Here is a 16,719-nt window from a genome sequence, read left to right as displayed (position 1 = left end):
CTTCCACCAACTCTTCTCCCTGGTCTCGGATTCTGCCAGTCATTTTCGCCATTTCCATGTAGTCCATTACTTGCATCTGCCATTCTTCCAGTGTGGGTAGGTCTTGTGTCTTCCAATGCTTTGCAATGAGTATTCTTGCAATGAGTATTCTATCCTTCTTTGACACCCATTGGCCGACTATGCCCAGGAGGAAGGCCTCTGGTTTCTTGGGGAAAGTGTACTTAAGTACCTTCTTCAGTTCATTATAGATCATCTCCCAGAAAGCCTTGATCCTTGGGCACGTCCACCAAAGGTGAAAGAATGTATCTTCAATTTCTTTACATTTCCAACATTTATTGTCGGGCAAGTGATAGATTTTTGCAAGCTTGACTGGGGTCATGTACCACCTATACATCATTTTCATAATATTCTCTCTTAGGGCATTACATGCCGTAAATTTAATCCCGGTGGTCCACAACTTCTCCCATCAGCAAACATGATATTATATCCTATATCTTGTGCCCATTTTATCATTGCAGATTTTACTGTTTCTTCCTCAGTGTTCCATTTCAACAGCAAATTATACATTCTTGATAGTATCTTAGCATTGGGTTCTAACAGTTCTGTCTCTTAACTTTGATCTTTCCACCTGGAAACCCACTTTTTGTCCTGGTTATAAACCTCTGTTATTTGAAAGTAGTGTAACCAGTCTCGCACCTTCTCTTTAAGCTTCTCATAACTCTGCAGTTTCAATTTGTCACCTTCCTGTTCTACAATTTCCCAGTATTTTGGCCATTTTGCCTCCATATTAAGTTTTTTCAGAGCTTTCGCTTCCATAGGTGAAAGCCACCTTGGGGTTTTACTCTCCAAAGAGTCTTTATATCTAATCCAGACATTAAACAATGCTTTCCTGACAATATGGTTTTTAAAAGCCTTATGCGCTTTTACCTTGCCATACCACAGATATGCATGCCACCCAAATACATTATCATACCCTTCAAGATCTAACACATCCGTATTTTCCAGAAGTAGCCATTCCTTCAGCCAGCAAAAAGCTGCTGATTCATAATAGAGTTTAAAATCTGGCAGGGCAAACCCCCCTCTATCTTTAGCATCAGTAAGTATCTTAAATTTTATTCTGGGCTTTTTGCCCTGCCAGACAAATCTAGATATATCTCTTTGCCACTTCTTGAAACAGTCCATCTTGTCCATGATTTGTAGTGATTGGAACAAAAATAACATTCTCGGCAATACATTCATCTTAATAACAGCAATTCGACCCAGCAAGGAAAGCTTCAGGTTCGACCAAGTTTCAAGATGTTTCTTCACTTCTGACCAACATTTCTCATAATTATCTTTAAATAAGTTCACATTCTTAGCGGTCATGTTCACCCCCAGGTATTTCACTTTCTTTACCAATGTTAAGTCTGTCTCCTTCTGAAACCTCTCCCCTCTCTATTGGTGTCAAATTCTTCTCCAAAACCTTGGTTTTTAACTTGTTCAACTTAAAACCTGCTACTTGACCAAATTCCTGGATTACTTCTAGGGCCCTCTTGGTGCTAGGTACTGGCTCTTGTAATGTCAATACTAGGTCATCTGCAAAGGCTTTAAGTTTATATTGTTTAACTCCGACCTGAATACCCTGAATCAACTGGTCCCTTCTAATCATATTCAGCAAAACCTCCAGAACCGAAATAAAGAGCAGTGGGGAAATTGGGCAGCCTTGTCGTGTCCCTTTCTCTATTTTAAATTCCTCTGTCACCACGTTATTCACTATCAGTTTAGCCTTTTGTTCAGAGTAAATCGCACCTATACCATTTTCAAAGTTTTGTCCGACCCCCATCCCCTGAAGGTTTTTCTTCATGAAACTCCAGGAAATATTGTCAAAGGCTTTCTCCGCATCTACAAATATCAACACTGCTTTTGTGTTGATATTCACCTGCAATTTTTCTAAGATGTTAATTATATTCCTCATGTTGTCTGATAAATGTCTACCAGGGAGGAAGCCTGCCTGATCTTTATGTATAACCTCTGCCAATACTCTTTTCAGTCTTTTAGCCAAAATGTCTGCAAAGATTTTATAATCCACATTAAGCAGGGATATGGGGCGGTAGTTCTTAAGTTGTGTCTTTTCAGATTCAGTTTTTGGTATAAGTGTGATATAAGCTTCTTTCCACGACTCAGGCGCTTTCCCCCCCCCCCTCCATAATGTCATTGTACACCTCTTTTAGTGGTTGAATTAGATAGTCTTTCAAAGTTCTATAGTATTTAGAGGTTAATCCATCAGGCCCTGGAGATTTGCCCAATTGCATGTTCTGAATCGCACCTTCCACCTCTTGTTCAGTTATTTTATGGTCCAATAACAATTTGTTTTCTTGAGAAATTTTTTGTAATCCATTGACTTTCAAAAATTGGTCAATTTTTGTCTCAATCTGTGGCCCTTGTGTGTAAAGTTGTTTAAAGTATCTCTGGAAATAATTTCTAATCTCCTGTGGGTTCTGTATGCTCTTTCCTTCCACCTCAAGATTTGTGACCGTATTTAACTTTTGTCTCTTCTTCAACTGCCACGCTAGCAGCTTCCCACATTTATTGGCTGATTCAAAGGTCTTTTGTCTCATCTGTTTGATTTTCCATTCAATATCTTGATTTATCATTTTCATATATTGTACTTGGTTTAGTTTAATTTCTCTCAGAATCTCTTGTGACTTTGGTTTAGCTCTAAGTCTCTTCTCTCCTTCTCTTATCTTCTCCAAAATCTTTTCTTTTTTCTCCTCTTGAGTTCTCCTTTTTATTGCATTCTGCTGTATCAGAAACCCTCTCATTACAGCTTTACTTGTGTCCCAGATTACTCTTTTTTCCACCGAAGTCTTCAAATTTATCTCAAAGTAGTCCTTTATAGTTTTTTGGGCCTTCTTGGTAATTTCTGTATCTCTAAACAAGGTGTCATTCATCCTCCATCTGAAGGAACCAGTCGGTGTTAATTTCATTTCCATTTTCACAGGATTATGGTCGGAGCAGGTTTTGGGGCAAATTTCCACTTTTCGAATCTTGGGAGCCATTCCTCTGGTTATCCAGATTTGGTCAATTCTTGTCCAGGTCTTTTGGGCTTCAGAAAAGAAAGTCCCCTCTCTACCTAGGGGGTTCTTAGTTCTCCAAGTGTCAATCAAGTTCATATTGTCTGTCATTTCAAAAAAGGTTTTCGGTAGTCTTCCATCGTTTGTCACCACCTGTCTTTCTGACTTATCCATATTTGTCGATACCACCCCATTCATATCTCCGAGCATGATGATATTGTAATCCATAAAGTCCAACAATGTCTCATGCAGTTTCTTAAAAAAAATTCTGATTTCCCCTCATTTGGTGCATAAACCCCTACTATCAAAAGTCTCTCTCCTTGAAATTGTATCTCAATTGCCACAAATCTTCCTTGGTCATCTTTAAAAATGAATTTTGGTGATAAACTTTCTTTTGCATAGATCACAACTCCTCTTTTTTTGACTTTATCTGATGAAATAAATTCTTGGCCTAATCTTTTATTAATTAATACTTTCCTGTGTATTCTGGTCACATGGGTTTCTTGCAGGCAAATCAAATCCAATTTTTCCTTTTTCAATAGATGAAAGATTCTTTTCCTTTTGTCAGGGGAGTTCAAACCTCGAATATTCCAACTTAGTGCCCGCAGAGACATTGTGTAAGTTATTCTATATTCCCTCCAACAGCTCCCAACAATTGTTCTTGATCTGTGGGTGGTATCACTTTCTCTGATTTATCCAGTCCCAATGGTGTCTTCCCTGGGTCCAAAGCTCCTGGTCTTGGTATCTTCGGTTCTCTTTCCTCTGCCTCTTTTTGTAGGTTTACCTCGTGATCTTTCAAGAATCTCACTTTATCTTCCTCTAATCTTATCTTCACCTTTCCCCCTTTATAGGTAAAAGACAAGCCTTGTGGAAACTCCCACCTAAAAATGATCTTCTTAACAGATACACTAGGTCTCCGTATTTTGTTCTAAGGTCTAAAAGGTGTTTTGGGATATCTTTAAAAATTTCAATCCTTGAGTCTTCTATCTCCAATGATTTCTGGTAATGGAGGCTCAATATTTTGTCCCTCTCTTCTTTAGATCTGAGTGTAATCAAACAGTCTCTTGCCCTGTTTTTTCTTCCCCCTTTGCCACCTTTACCGAGTCTGAAGGCAGTCACTATCTTAAAATCTTTGTCCTGTTCAAGGCCCCAGAATTCTTCAAATTCCTGTGTCAGAAATTCACTTAAGTTATTTTGTTCCAATTCTGGTACTGACCTAATGCTTAAATTAGTCTGTTTGTCTCTTAGTTCAATCAAGGACAATTGCGCCTTATGATCCTCAAGTTCTTTATTAATTGGCTGTATCCTTTCTTCTACCGCCTGCGCCTTCTCTTTTGCTTCCTCAGCAATTTTTCTTATCAATTTAGATTCCTGCAGCAACCGATCAATGGCCTGTGTGTTGGAGCTGATAGTTGTGGTGTTGTGATGGCTGATAGTTGTGGTGTTGTGTTGGAGCTGATGGTTGTGGTGTTTTAGCTGACAATTTTTCCAAAGCTCCAAATATTTTATCTAATGATGCATTTAATGTCTCTTCAGAGCCCCCACCTTTTGCTCCAGGCTGTCCAAATTCTTCCTTTTCTAAAACAGGTGGGGCTACTACTGATTGTCTTCGTTGCTGCAGCCTGGTTTTTATCTTTGAGGAGTTTTCCTGGGATTTTTCCTGGCGTTGAAGCTGATCCATTACTTTATCTTTGAAACTCAAGGTCACTCTCACGGTTCAGATTCTTTAGTAATGGGAAAATTTCCTGGCCAGCTGTAATGGAAAATCCCCAGTTGTATCACAAGCCTCCTCTAGGGGAGCTCCTTGGCAACAATGTTCTTTTCAAAGTAACTTATTTCTGTAGGCAGTAGTATCTTTCAGTCAAAAGCAACAGTTACAAAGAGGGTCCTTCAGTAATGTCAGTTCAGTTACAGAGTGATCTCATGTAGTAACAATGTCTCTAAATGGTGCAGAACTATCCCTGCTGTCTCTGGCAGTCCAATATCAGGGATTAAGTGGTGGTCTTTATTTTCCCTCGCCCTTTTTCCTTCAATCGAAAGATTTCTTCTCCTCCCCCCCCCCACTCTGAGGGGGGGGGGTACTTATTCCAGACATTAAAATTTAGCTCCTTTTAGCTCAACTTTCCAAATTCTTAGCTTCAAAAGTCTTTGCTTTAGTCCTATTTACAAAACCGGAAGACGGACTTCCTTTTTGCGCCTTCCCGCTTCAGTGCCAAATTCAAGTTCGTTGCGTCGATCAAAGCAAACAAATCCTTTGATCTTCCCCTTTTAACGAGATCTTACTCACGGGTTGTAGTTTAGAAGCCGAATTTTCAAAGGAAAAAGGTCAGTGCTCTCCGGCATCAGCTGTGCAGCTTCGCTCCGCAGAAGTAGCGATGAACTCTCAGCACCGCAACGCACACCCCCGTCTCGCTCCGGAGCTTTTTAGCAAGCCCCTTTACCAAGCGGGGGGACGACGCAAAGGTGCCCGCCGAGTCCCACGGTCGCAGGCTTTGCTCGCCTGCGGTTTTTGAAAGGGTCTCCGCTTCGCTGCAGCGGAAAGACCCGATTTCCGTGGAGCTTCCCCCTCTGTATCAGAAGGATTGCTGGGGGGAGGTGTTGTGTTCTCGTGCTGTTTGCCATCTCCCTGGTTGGTGTCATCACAGTCTCGCTGGTGTTTTTGGTTTCAGATCTGCTTGGTGTCCTCTTGGAGCAGGGCGTGTTGTGGCTATGAGTTGTGGTGGTGGTTCCTGGGTGTCGTTGAGCTGAACAAAGCATTGTTGACTGGTGGCTTTTACAGAGCGTCTGGATTAGGTGGTCATTAGTGTCCCGTCTGGGCTGTGCTTTAAGGGTTTTTTGCAGTCTCCTCAACAGTGTTGCCGGGGTGGTGGGGGCAGTCAAGCAGACGAGTAAGCCAACAGACAGGCGGTTGACGTAAAGGGGTTAGTAGGCAGGGGTATGAGAGACTGGTGGGATGGGGCCAGAGGGAGGGTGTGAGTTTGGGGGGGGGTTATTCATGGGTGCACCTGTGTGTATGTGTCTGTGCACGGATACTCACGAAAGGAGTATTGGGGTCCAGTTGAGGGTGGAGGGAGGGGTTAGGGGTTTGTGGTAAAGAAATAAGAATTTAAGGTTGGCAAGGGTGTGTTCAGGAACAGAACCCAACAAAGCAATGTAGAGGTTGAAGGTGAAAAAGGAGGGGAGGAAAGGGGGAGAAGCAGGGGAGGGGAGGGATGGAAGTTAGAGTAAAGTAAAAAGGGGAGAGAGAAAAGGAGGGAAGGAGAAGAAAGGAAGGAAGGAAGGGTGGAAGGAAGGGTGGAAGGGTGGAAGGAAGGGTGGAAGGAAGGGTGGAAGGAAGGGTGGAAGGAAGGAAGGAAGGGTGGAAGGAAGGAAGGAAGGGTGGAAGGAAGGAAGGAAGGGTGGAAGGAAGGAAGGGTGGAAGGAAGGGTGGAAGGAAGGAAGGAAGGGTGGAAGGAAGGAAGGAAGGGTGGAAGGAAGGAAGGGTGGAAGGAAGGGTGGAAGGAAGGAAGGAAGGGTGGAAGGAAGGGTGGAAGGAAGGGTGGAAGGAAGGAAGGAAGAGTGGAAGGAAGGGTGGAAGGAAGGAAGGAAGGAAGGAAGGAAGGAAGGAAGGAAGGAAGGAAGGAAGGGTGGAAGGGTGGAAGGAAGGGTGGAAGGAAGGAAGGAAGGAAGGGTGGAAGGAAGGGTGGAAGGAAGGGTGGAGGGAAGGGTGGAAGGGTGGAAGGGTGGAGGGAAGGGTGGAAGGGTGGAGGGAAGGAAGGAAGGGTGGAAGGGTGGAGGGAAGGAAGGAAGGGTGGAAGGGTGGAGGGAAGGAAGGAAGGAAGGGTGGAAGGGTGGAGGGAAGGAAGGAAGGAAGGGTGGAAGGGTGGAGGGAAGGAAGGAAGGGTGGAGGGAAGGGTGGAAGGAAGGAAGGGAGGAAGGGTGGAGGGAGGGAAGGAAGGAAGGAAGGGTGGAGGGAGGGAGGGAGGGAAGGAAGGAAGGAAGGAAGGAAGGAAGGAAGGAAGGAAGGAAGGAAGGGTGGAGGGAGGGAAGGAAGGAAGGAAGGGTGGAGGGAGGGAAGGAAGGAAGGAAGGGTGGAGGGAGGGAAGGAAGGAAGGAAGGGTGGAGGGAGGGAAGGAAGGAAGGGTGGAGGGAAGGAAGGGTGGAGGGAAGGAAGGGTGGAGGGAAGGTAGGTAGGCAGGTAGGTAGGTAGGGGAGAGACAAAGAAAGATGAAAATACTTGGTTGCAGTGGTGGTTCTAGTTATAGTATGAGGTAAAAGACCACTGGGGAGGGAGGATTGCTAATGAAACTGTGTGGGGAGGTACGTGTATGTAGATTTTAGGGTTTGGAGGGTAAGAGGGACTAGAAAAGCAGACTAAATCAAAGAAGGAAGGGGGGAAGGAGATGAGGGATCTGAAGCTGTTGAGGTTGTGATGCCTGGCAGTAGTATTTGTATATCAAATGCCAACAGTAAAAAAGTAGGCTTCGGTGCAGGGAGGGGCGGAAAAGGCTGGGGGTGACGTGACTTTTAAGCTGGGGGAGGTACAAAGACCGACCACTCCCAGATTCTACTAGCGACTGAGCCAGCCATGAACTTACGATGCTCTTCACTGTAAATAGTTTGCACCAAGAATAAAGCCTGTAAAAGACAGGTCAGAGTCTTGCCTGTTTACTCTCGAGCAACCACAGCAGCATCTGACAAAAATAAAGCGAAATACAGAAAATAGGGAAAGTAAGTTAGAGAGTGGCAGATTGTCTGGTAAAAATAAAGTTAAAAAAAAAATTGGGAATGAAAGAGGACATCAGCAACAAAAAAGTCCCACCCTATTTTTGGGGGGGGGGATGGAAAATGTGTTTTTAAGTAATAAATGGATGTATTTTTAAAATGGTAGTAATAATAATTTAGTGAAAGGGCTGAAGACTTAGGGAAGGGGGGAAGAAAAAAAAGGGTTAAAAATATATGAAAGGAGGAAAAAAATTATATATTAAAAATAGAGGATAGAGTTAATGATAGTAACTATCATTCATATATGTGTGTGTGTATATATATATATATATATATATACGAAAAAAATGTAAAAAAGGGGGAAATAAACAGCTGTGTGTCTTTTCACGGCTTCCCTTGCCCTCCCGGTGCACTCTCCTACCTCTCCTCCTTTCCCTTCTTAGCGGTGGCATTGGCGATAGCAGCAACAAGTGTCTTTCTTTGCCCACTATTTCTCTCTCCTCTTCTCCCCTGCGCCGGCTTCGGGATCTTCTTGGTCCTGGATCATTGCTGGGCAGTCGGCTGAGTGGCTGGGTGTCTTCGCTTTTGTTCCTGGCTCGGCCTGGGGGGAGGGGTTGGCAGCTCCCTCAGTTGGCGTGCCGGGCGCCCCCGGTGCCGTGTCGGTTGTAGCGGTGGCAGCAGCAGTCCCGGCAGTCTGGGAGCCAGCCAGGTAGCCCAATTGGTTCTGGCTGGCTTCAGGAGTTGCTCGCTGCTGTGGCGTCTGCCATGATGCCTCACTGGAAGTCCCTCAAATGAGTATATTTGAGTTTAGGTTATTGTTAGACAAATTATGTCCCAAGGATCTTTACCCAGAGGGCGTCAATTTACTATGTGTAAAAAAGGATTCTACACCACAATCAGGCATAACCAGATTTATTGTCGTAACAGTACTGCACAGGTGACCCCTCAACTCATGCTGTAAAGAAGGAGTATGAATTCTCGCTTGCATCACACATAATTTGTAAGCTAAAACCGTTCGAATATTCCTCCTACAATTCCTATTGGTTAAGAAAATCCAGTTTAGAGGCTTAACGAACTTCCTACATCATATGTCCCTCTATTATGTACCCCCACCAATAAAATACATCCCATGTCCATTCAAATTAGCAGATTCTCAAATAGTGGTGTGTTCTATAATATTAATGAAGCGCTTGAGAATGCGTACTAGTTCTTAAACTATCATTTGCTATTTCTCCTTGTTATCTCAAGTCACCTCTAAACTATAAATCTATCACTCTCAGGGTCAGCATGGGCCTTTAACACATTGTTTCATAGATAACACCCTGTTTCTTAGTCTTAATTGCACCCTCTAACAAGGAAAGGAGTTTAGGGTGAATCCTTTGATTCAGCTAACTCCCAACATCTGCTGTGTCTCATTTTAAGCAATTAAACTCAGGTTGTAAAACATTCTTGTGTGCAGATAAACTGTTCTGTGAAGGGGCCCCTCCTTTGGGCTGTTTGTGAACCTCTTTGTTCACAGAACCTTGGTGTCTTAAGGCAGGCATGGTCATTTTTACTATTCCTTCCTTAAGAATAAAATTTATTTTTATTCATTTATTCCACAATTACTTAATTAATATTAGGCATGTAATTGTGTGTCCATCAAGTGTTTTTACTATGGAAACATTCAGTAGTTCTTAAAGGTTTTCTATTTTAGGGCCACTACAGAGGGTTGCTTTTTCTGTGTGGGAGGACTTGTGAAAAGTTTCTAAATTACAGTTCAATAGTTACATTTGCCCTCTATGGGTGTAATCTAGTAATGCTATTGCACAAATTACCTATTGTCAGGGACTGGAATGCAGAGGCTGAGGAGTGGGTGAGATTGCCTCCTCCTTCTGCTGTTGACAGGGAAGAGGGAGAGAGTGTTGATTTACAGCCAAGCTATGAGCAAGATAATCAGGCAGAGGCTGGCGAACAGCTTAGTTATGAAGATTTAACAGAAGCAGGAAAAGAAATGGGGCAGACTGTGCACACTTTGTTAGACAGCATAGGTGATCTGCCTTCCCCTCAAATGCGAAGGTCTTTAAGGATACAAGAGCAGCGTGTGCAGAAGAATTTGTCAAAGGGAAAACTCCATAGGAGCAGGTGTTGCTGGGAAAGAGGGAAGGAGGAGTCAGAGTGAGCAACGTCATGGTGGCAAAACATGAATTGTCTGTTATCATAGAGACTGAATAAATCATAATTAAAGCTATCTTGTTTCCTCCTGGCTCCTTGAAACCATCTGGAGAGGAGCGGGGGAATTCCTCAGGCCTGACACCTATTCACTATGTTCTAACTAGAAATGCTGTATGGTGATATTCAAATGCCCAGAAAATGAAGTGTAGTAAAGATGTTCTGGGGTGACTGGATGGTAATTCCACAATAATGATAACTTTAAATCAACATTTTTGCTGTAACGTATTAGTCTTAATATGGATTTCATGTCTATCTTTTAGTAGCCTTCTGCATTTTCACTGTTATCTTCCATGCATGTAACATGCTTGTGGTGTGCATAAATTCTTAGCATATTCAGTAACCTACTATATTTTGCCAGTTAGTTACATTTAGAACAAGTGTTCTGAGCTTCCATGTTAATATTCGTAATTAACATGTTAATATTAATATTTGTTGTACATTCTCTTTTGCAGGCTTTTGTGAAGGATGTACATGAAGATTCAATAACTGTTTCATTTGAAAATAAGTACGTATGGTCTTGCTACTGACTAGTATAGTTGTAAATGATGTAATTGTGAATTGCATATAATCTGCTAATGCAGTAGTATTGGGGTAGTGTATAAACTTAAATAAGTTAATACTTAGAGCTTGATTTGGATGTTTCTCGTGTAGCTTGCAGATGCTTATGGAGGTGATTGCATGCCATTGCTATGATTAATAATGAATAATGTTCTGAAACCTATTTATTTTTATGTTTAGCACCTTGTGTCAAGAATGTTTCATTGAAACATGTTTTGATTTTTAAATAATAATTTGTGTTAGCTTAAAATAGCACTTCAGGTGTTCGTATAAAGGGTCATTCCATATCAAGTGATCCAATTTTTTTAGCTCATGTCATCCAGTTTTCTGTGAGTGTCTGAGGGCCCTGCTCTTGCCACTTACTATCTGGCCTGGGGTGGGGCCTGAAGCCTCAAAAGGACTGCTCTGCTGTCCAGGAGGACTCCCCTGTGTGAGTGTCTGAGGACCCTGCTCTTGCCACTTACCATCTGGCCTGGGGCGGGGCCTGAAGCCTCAAAAGGACTGCTCTGCTGTCCAGGAGGACTCCCCTGTGTGAGTGTCTGAGGGCCCTGCTCTTGCCACTTACCATCTGGCCTGGGGCGGGGCCTGAAGCCTCAAAAGGACTGCTCTGCTGCCCAGGAGGACTCCCCTGTGTGAGTGTCTGAGGGCCCTGCTCTTGCCACTTACCATCTGGCCTGGAGCGGGGCCTGACAGGCCTCACAAGGACTGCTCTGCTGTCCAGGAGGACTCCCCTGTGTGAGTGCCTGCTCTTGCCAATTACCAGCTGGCCCAGGGCGGGGCCTGAAGCCTCACATGAACTGCTCCTGCCACTTACAATCTGGCCCAGGGTGGGGCCTCACAAGGACGGTTGTTGCCACTGATGCTGCTACTGCCCAGGAGGACCCGGAGGGGTGCAGAGTTCTTTTTAACATGTTTTAAAATTTTCCTTTCCCTTTAGATTTTTTATATATGGGGGTGGGATGGATGTTTGGGTGGGCTTGGGAATTTGTTAGATTTTGATGAATTTGTAATTTTTGCAGTTTTTATTTGTATTGTTTTATTGTTTTTTGGGTTGTTTTTGTTTTCTGTTTTTATTGTTTTAAGGTTTTATTGTTTTAGGCTGCGAAAGAATAACATTAATTGCCATCAATGGAAGCTACTATGAGGCTTGGGATTGCTACCGTGGAGGGGCGAGGGAGGTATGGCGGTGGGGGCAGTTGTTATAGGCGAAGGGGATCGAGATATGGATATGCTCGTACCCCTTCCAATCTGCGCCTCATCCCAAGGGACGAGGGTAGGGTGAGCAAGGATTACTCACCTCCGTCACTGGTGCTGTGCAATGCCAGGTCTATAGGCAACAAAACCGCCACCCTGCGAGATTTCTTTACCTCACAGGGGGTCGACCTGGCTTGTGTGACGGAGACCTGGGTGCGCAAAGGGGAAACAGTTACATTACAAGAGATGGCACCCCCAGGTTTCTCCGTCCTCCACCAGTCACGGACTGTGGGCCGGGGGGGAGGGGTGGCATTATTAATCTGGGAAGATTGTCCTTTCAGGGTTCTACCATCGCCATCGATCCCCGGCATTGAATGAATGAATGAATGAATAAATTTATTACGGTCATAGACCAGAAAAGCATAAAAAAACAACAATAGTTTACAAAGGGAATAATGGTGTCAAATAAAACTATAAAATTATACATAAAAGCAATACACATATGCACACACCCCCCCCCACACACATATATACACATATATGCACTACAGTATATGTATAGACTTAAAAAATGAGGGGGCTTGTCCAGGGGTCAAGTCTTTTACTTTTTTACAGCTAATGCCCTCCGCTTGATCGCAGCCGCAGAAAATTTGGCCACTTTCAGTGTTACTTCTGGGTTTTTATCTCCTAGTAGGATTTTCAGCCGCTGAGATTCAGATCGACCTGGAAATTTCTGAACGATAGGGGAGATAAACAGTGACCTAATATCCCCGTAAAGGTCGCAGTGTAACAACACATGTGAAGCCGTTTCCACCTCTTTCAGACCACATGGGCAAACTCGTTCAGCATAGGGTGTGCCCTCGTATCTGCCCTTTAATAAGGCAGATGGCAGTACATCAAATCTGGTAAGGGTAAACGCCCGCCTGTATTTTGCGATTTGTAGATCCAGCAAATATGGTGTTAGATTAAACCCTTTTCCATAATCTTGGATAGCTGGATATTTATCTATCTTGCTCATATGGTCCTGAAGCTCTACATCTCCTATTCGCTGGCTCACTATCCTTTTAGCCTTTTCAAAACCTGAGGCTATAAGTTCTTGTGGGGAAAGCCCCAGGCCCTTCAATTTTTCATAAAGCGACAATCTCCATTTAGACTGGAACGGGTCTAGTAGAGTCAATGGAGCCACTCCCACTGGGAAAAATATGAGTTTTAGCCAGAAGTGAATCTTCAGGATCCATATCCTGGCATTAATAGGGAGTTGACCTACCTCCAGCCTGATGGCTGTGTTGGAGACACAGGTAGGTAACCCTAGTAGGGAGCGGTAAAATTTAGTTTGTACAGATTCCAGGGACTTGAGTTTTTGACAATTAAATATCTGGGTGCCATACATCAATTGTGGAAGTATTTTTGCAACAAAGACCTGGGAGGCAGCAGGAACATATTGACCTCCTTTTCTGTAAAAGAATCTTATGATAGCTCTGGAAGATCTTTGCGCATTTACAATGGAATTCTTAATCTGATGGCACCAAGATCCCTTCTCATCAAAAATTATTCCAAGATATCTAAAAGATGTTACTTGCTCAATAGGTTGGTTATTAATTTTCCATTTATGTCGGCGTTTTCTCTTGGAGAACACCATAATTTTTGATTTAGTGTAATTTATTATTAGGTGTTCAGCTTCGCAATACTCTGTAAGAGCTCGTAAAAGTTTTCTTAGACCCACACAAGAGAAGGAAATAAGTGCCGCATCATCTGCGTACAAAAGGACTGGGATTGGTATATTATTTAGGTTTGGGGGATGAGTACTTGCTTCCTCCATCTTTCCGACTAAGGAGTTTATATAGAAGTTAAATAGAATAGGGGCAAGAACACAGCCTTGCTTGACACCATGGAAACTTTGGATTTCCTTTGATAAGTTCCCATAACGGTCGCATCTAACACGGATCCGAGTATTTTCATGTAGTCTACGGATAAGAAGCAAAAGACGTCTATCGATGTTTGTGGCATTTAATTTTTCCCAAAGTCTGTGCCGGGGTATCAAATCGAAAGCTGATTTGAAATCTATAAAGGCTACATAGAGGGAGCCTCCTTTCTTTGAGGTGTATTTCTCCACTAGATGTTGCAATACCAGTCCTTGGTCTAGAGTTGATCTATGTGCCCTGAAACCAGCCTGGGCTTCCTTTAGGATGTGCTCCTGTTCCAGCCAGTCCGCAAACTTTTCACGTAAGTGAGTTGCATAAAGTTTGCTAATGATGCTTAAGAGACTGATTGGTCTGTAATTGGCTGGATCAAGTTTACAGCCTTTCTTGAATATGGGAACGATGATTGCCAATCCCCAGTCCTCTGGTATTATTGCTGTTTGATCTATGCTGGTGAATAGGGTGGCAAGGACTGGGGCCCACCAGTCAATATTGGCTTTGAGAAGCTCAGGAGAGATATTATCTGCTCCCGGGGCTTTTCTGTATTTGAGTGCCTGAATAAGCCTCCTGATCTCCGCAACCGACACCGGAGGCCACTCATCACCTGCCGCACACTGTATTAGTGGCTGTGTCAAAGGCAGAGCTGAATATGAAGATTGGAAAAATGCCTCCCAAGTCCCTGCAGGTATAGTATACTCCACTTCTGAGGAGGTAGATCACACTCCATTTGCTACCAGTCTCCAGAAGGTGGCCGAATCTCTCTCTCTCTGGATGCATCTATTAGGCATTTCCATTCTCTTTTCTGTGCCAGGAGTTTTTTGTTTTTGATCAAGATTTTATAATTTCGTTTATCTTCAAACCAGACCGTGGGGAGTTGGGGTAAATTGGCAGATCTATAATTCTTGTATTTTTTCAGTAAGTTTAGCTTCATGTCCTGACATTCTTGATCAAACCAGGGTTTGGAGTTTTTATATACTGAGGATTGCCTACTTGACCTGTTCCTTTTTTCCTTCAGGGAATCTTGAAGGAGTGAAATTAACTCCTGAAATAAATTTATCTTTAATTCATGGCTTGAGGAAGTTATAAGGTTTTCTCTCTTTGTGAGGAATTCCTTTGAGCATAGCCTACTTGAAATTTCCTTATACAGTTCATCTGTCCATCTGATACGAGAATATCTGAGCTCCAAAGCTGTAGGGCTCGGATGTTCAATTTTCTCAGCGCAGGATAAATCCTTTCCCGCAGCTACGAGTGCACTTAATGGCAGATGGTCACTGTCTAAGCGCTCCTCCACTTTGCATTCCAGAACTTTGTTTTGAAGATCATACGACACGATTATATAATCAATTGTGGAGGCGCCATTGTTAGATATAAATGTAAATTCTCCGACCTTCTCCCCCTCTGTACGGCCATTTAGTATAACCAAGTCCAACTTGTTGACCAAGTGTAATAGGCATAAGCCGGCATAATTGCAGCCTTTATCCTTTGAGATTCTAGCTGGTATTGAGTGGGCTTCCTCTATAATGGGGGCTGTTTCATGGAAATGGGCATACAAAGCCTCATCAGATTGTCCAGTTCTGGCATTTAGGTCGCCTGCCACCACTACAGAGGCATCAGGAAATTGATTTGATAGTTTGTCAAGATACTGTTCTAACTGAGCCCAAGTATTTCTTATCAGTCTTTTCTCTCTTTGTGGGGGTAGGTATACGTTAATCAGCAGCAAGCTGTGGGTTCTCCACTGTACTTGCACAGCTGTGGCCAGATGGTCTAGTGGGTCTAGTTTTTTAAATATGGCCCTTAGCCTTGTTGAGATTAAAGTAACTAACCCACCTTTAACTCGCCCCCCTCTAGTACTTAAAAGACCTGGGAGGGAGAACGCAGAAAAGCCATTTAACTCCACTTCACTTGTGCTCCAGGTCTCCTGGAGAAACACAATGTCATGTCTCTGGATATATTTAGCAAAGGATTGGTCAGAAACTCTCTTTTGCCAACCTGCAATATTCCAAGTTAGCAAGGCAAGGTTGCACGTTGTCTTGCCAAAAGTTGATCTTAGTCAATTTGCCTTTGAAAGATTTTTAGGGCCTATCTTTTTATCTATTGGTTGAATTTCGTTCATTTTGGCAATGTCCATAGATGTATTATCGCCCAGGTACTCAATGGAATCAATTGAAGGGTGCAGCGTGCTAACATTAGTGATCAGTACTCCTTTTTTTGGCGAATCTACCTTGAGGTGTTCTATTTGTCTGATACCAAGTTCATCCTCATCCAGGTATCTCATGCTGGTCCAAGAGCGCGTTGTGGTTGTCATAGGGATGGTTTCCTTCTTAGATGGTAGATTGTTGCTGTCCCTTACGCACTGTGTTAGATCTGTTGCTGTCAGGTTTATCTCTGCAGCTGCAGAGGTATTATAAAGGTAGTCTTTCATGGTTGCCATAGGGATGGTTTCCTTCTTAGATGGTAGTTTATCCCTTGCGCACTGTGTTAGATCTGTTGTTAACAGGTTTATCTCTGCAGTTGTAGAGGTATTATAAGAGTAATCTTTCATGGGGTCTGTCTTGGCTTTTTCAGAGAGGTTCTCTTTCTTTAATTGGTCCGTTGCCGGTTCTTTCTCTCTTACTTTTTCCTGAGCATTCATCTCTGTTAGCTTATTTCTAAGGGTCTCCAATCTTCTCAAGATCTCAGATTGGGCAAGGAAAGGCAACAATCCAAACTGATTTATTAATGCCTTTTCTTCTGGATAGAAGTTATCCGTCCCCTCATTAGGCAGTCTCATCTCCTGTCTTAGTTTCAAGGACCCTTGCTCAGTATGTTCCAGTTTGTCTTTTGAGTGTCCTCTCTCCTCCTTTGATTTACAAGTAAATCTTATCTCAGCTGTCATAAAATCATCAGGAAACAAATTCAAACATGTGCTGTTTTCAAAATATCTTGTTACCGTTATCCTTTTCCTTAACAGCAAATGTCTTGATCTATATATATATTTAGCCAAGTTTTGATCTTTGAAGGAGGCAATCACTCGCAGAGAGTATCCATTGTAGAATATGAAATCTACTGAGGTAATGTCATTTAATTTTATTTTTCCT

General features: G+C 43.0%; 1 protein-coding gene across 3 annotated transcripts in view; it reads left to right on the top strand.

Annotated features, from left to right (window-relative positions):
* LOC309361140 (fragile X messenger ribonucleoprotein 1-like) overlaps positions 1–16,719 on the top strand; it is a 222,030-nt gene that overhangs the window by 38,984 nt on the left and 166,327 nt on the right. For all 3 annotated transcript variants that reach the window (XM_081896098.1, XM_081896099.1, XM_081896097.1), the window contains one exon: positions 10,424–10,476. In XM_081896098.1, the coding sequence (XP_081752224.1) occupies positions 10,424–10,476 (53 nt within the window). The remainder of the gene's footprint in view (positions 1–10,423; positions 10,477–16,719) is intronic.

The sequence above is a fragment of the Podarcis melisellensis genome (assembly GCF_964234715.1).
Source record: "Podarcis melisellensis genome assembly, chromosome: W".
NCBI lineage: Eukaryota > Metazoa > Chordata > Lepidosauria > Squamata > Lacertidae > Podarcis > Podarcis melisellensis.
The sequence above is the reverse complement of the archived record's forward strand: the minus strand, read 5'-3'. Positions and strand labels throughout refer to the sequence as shown.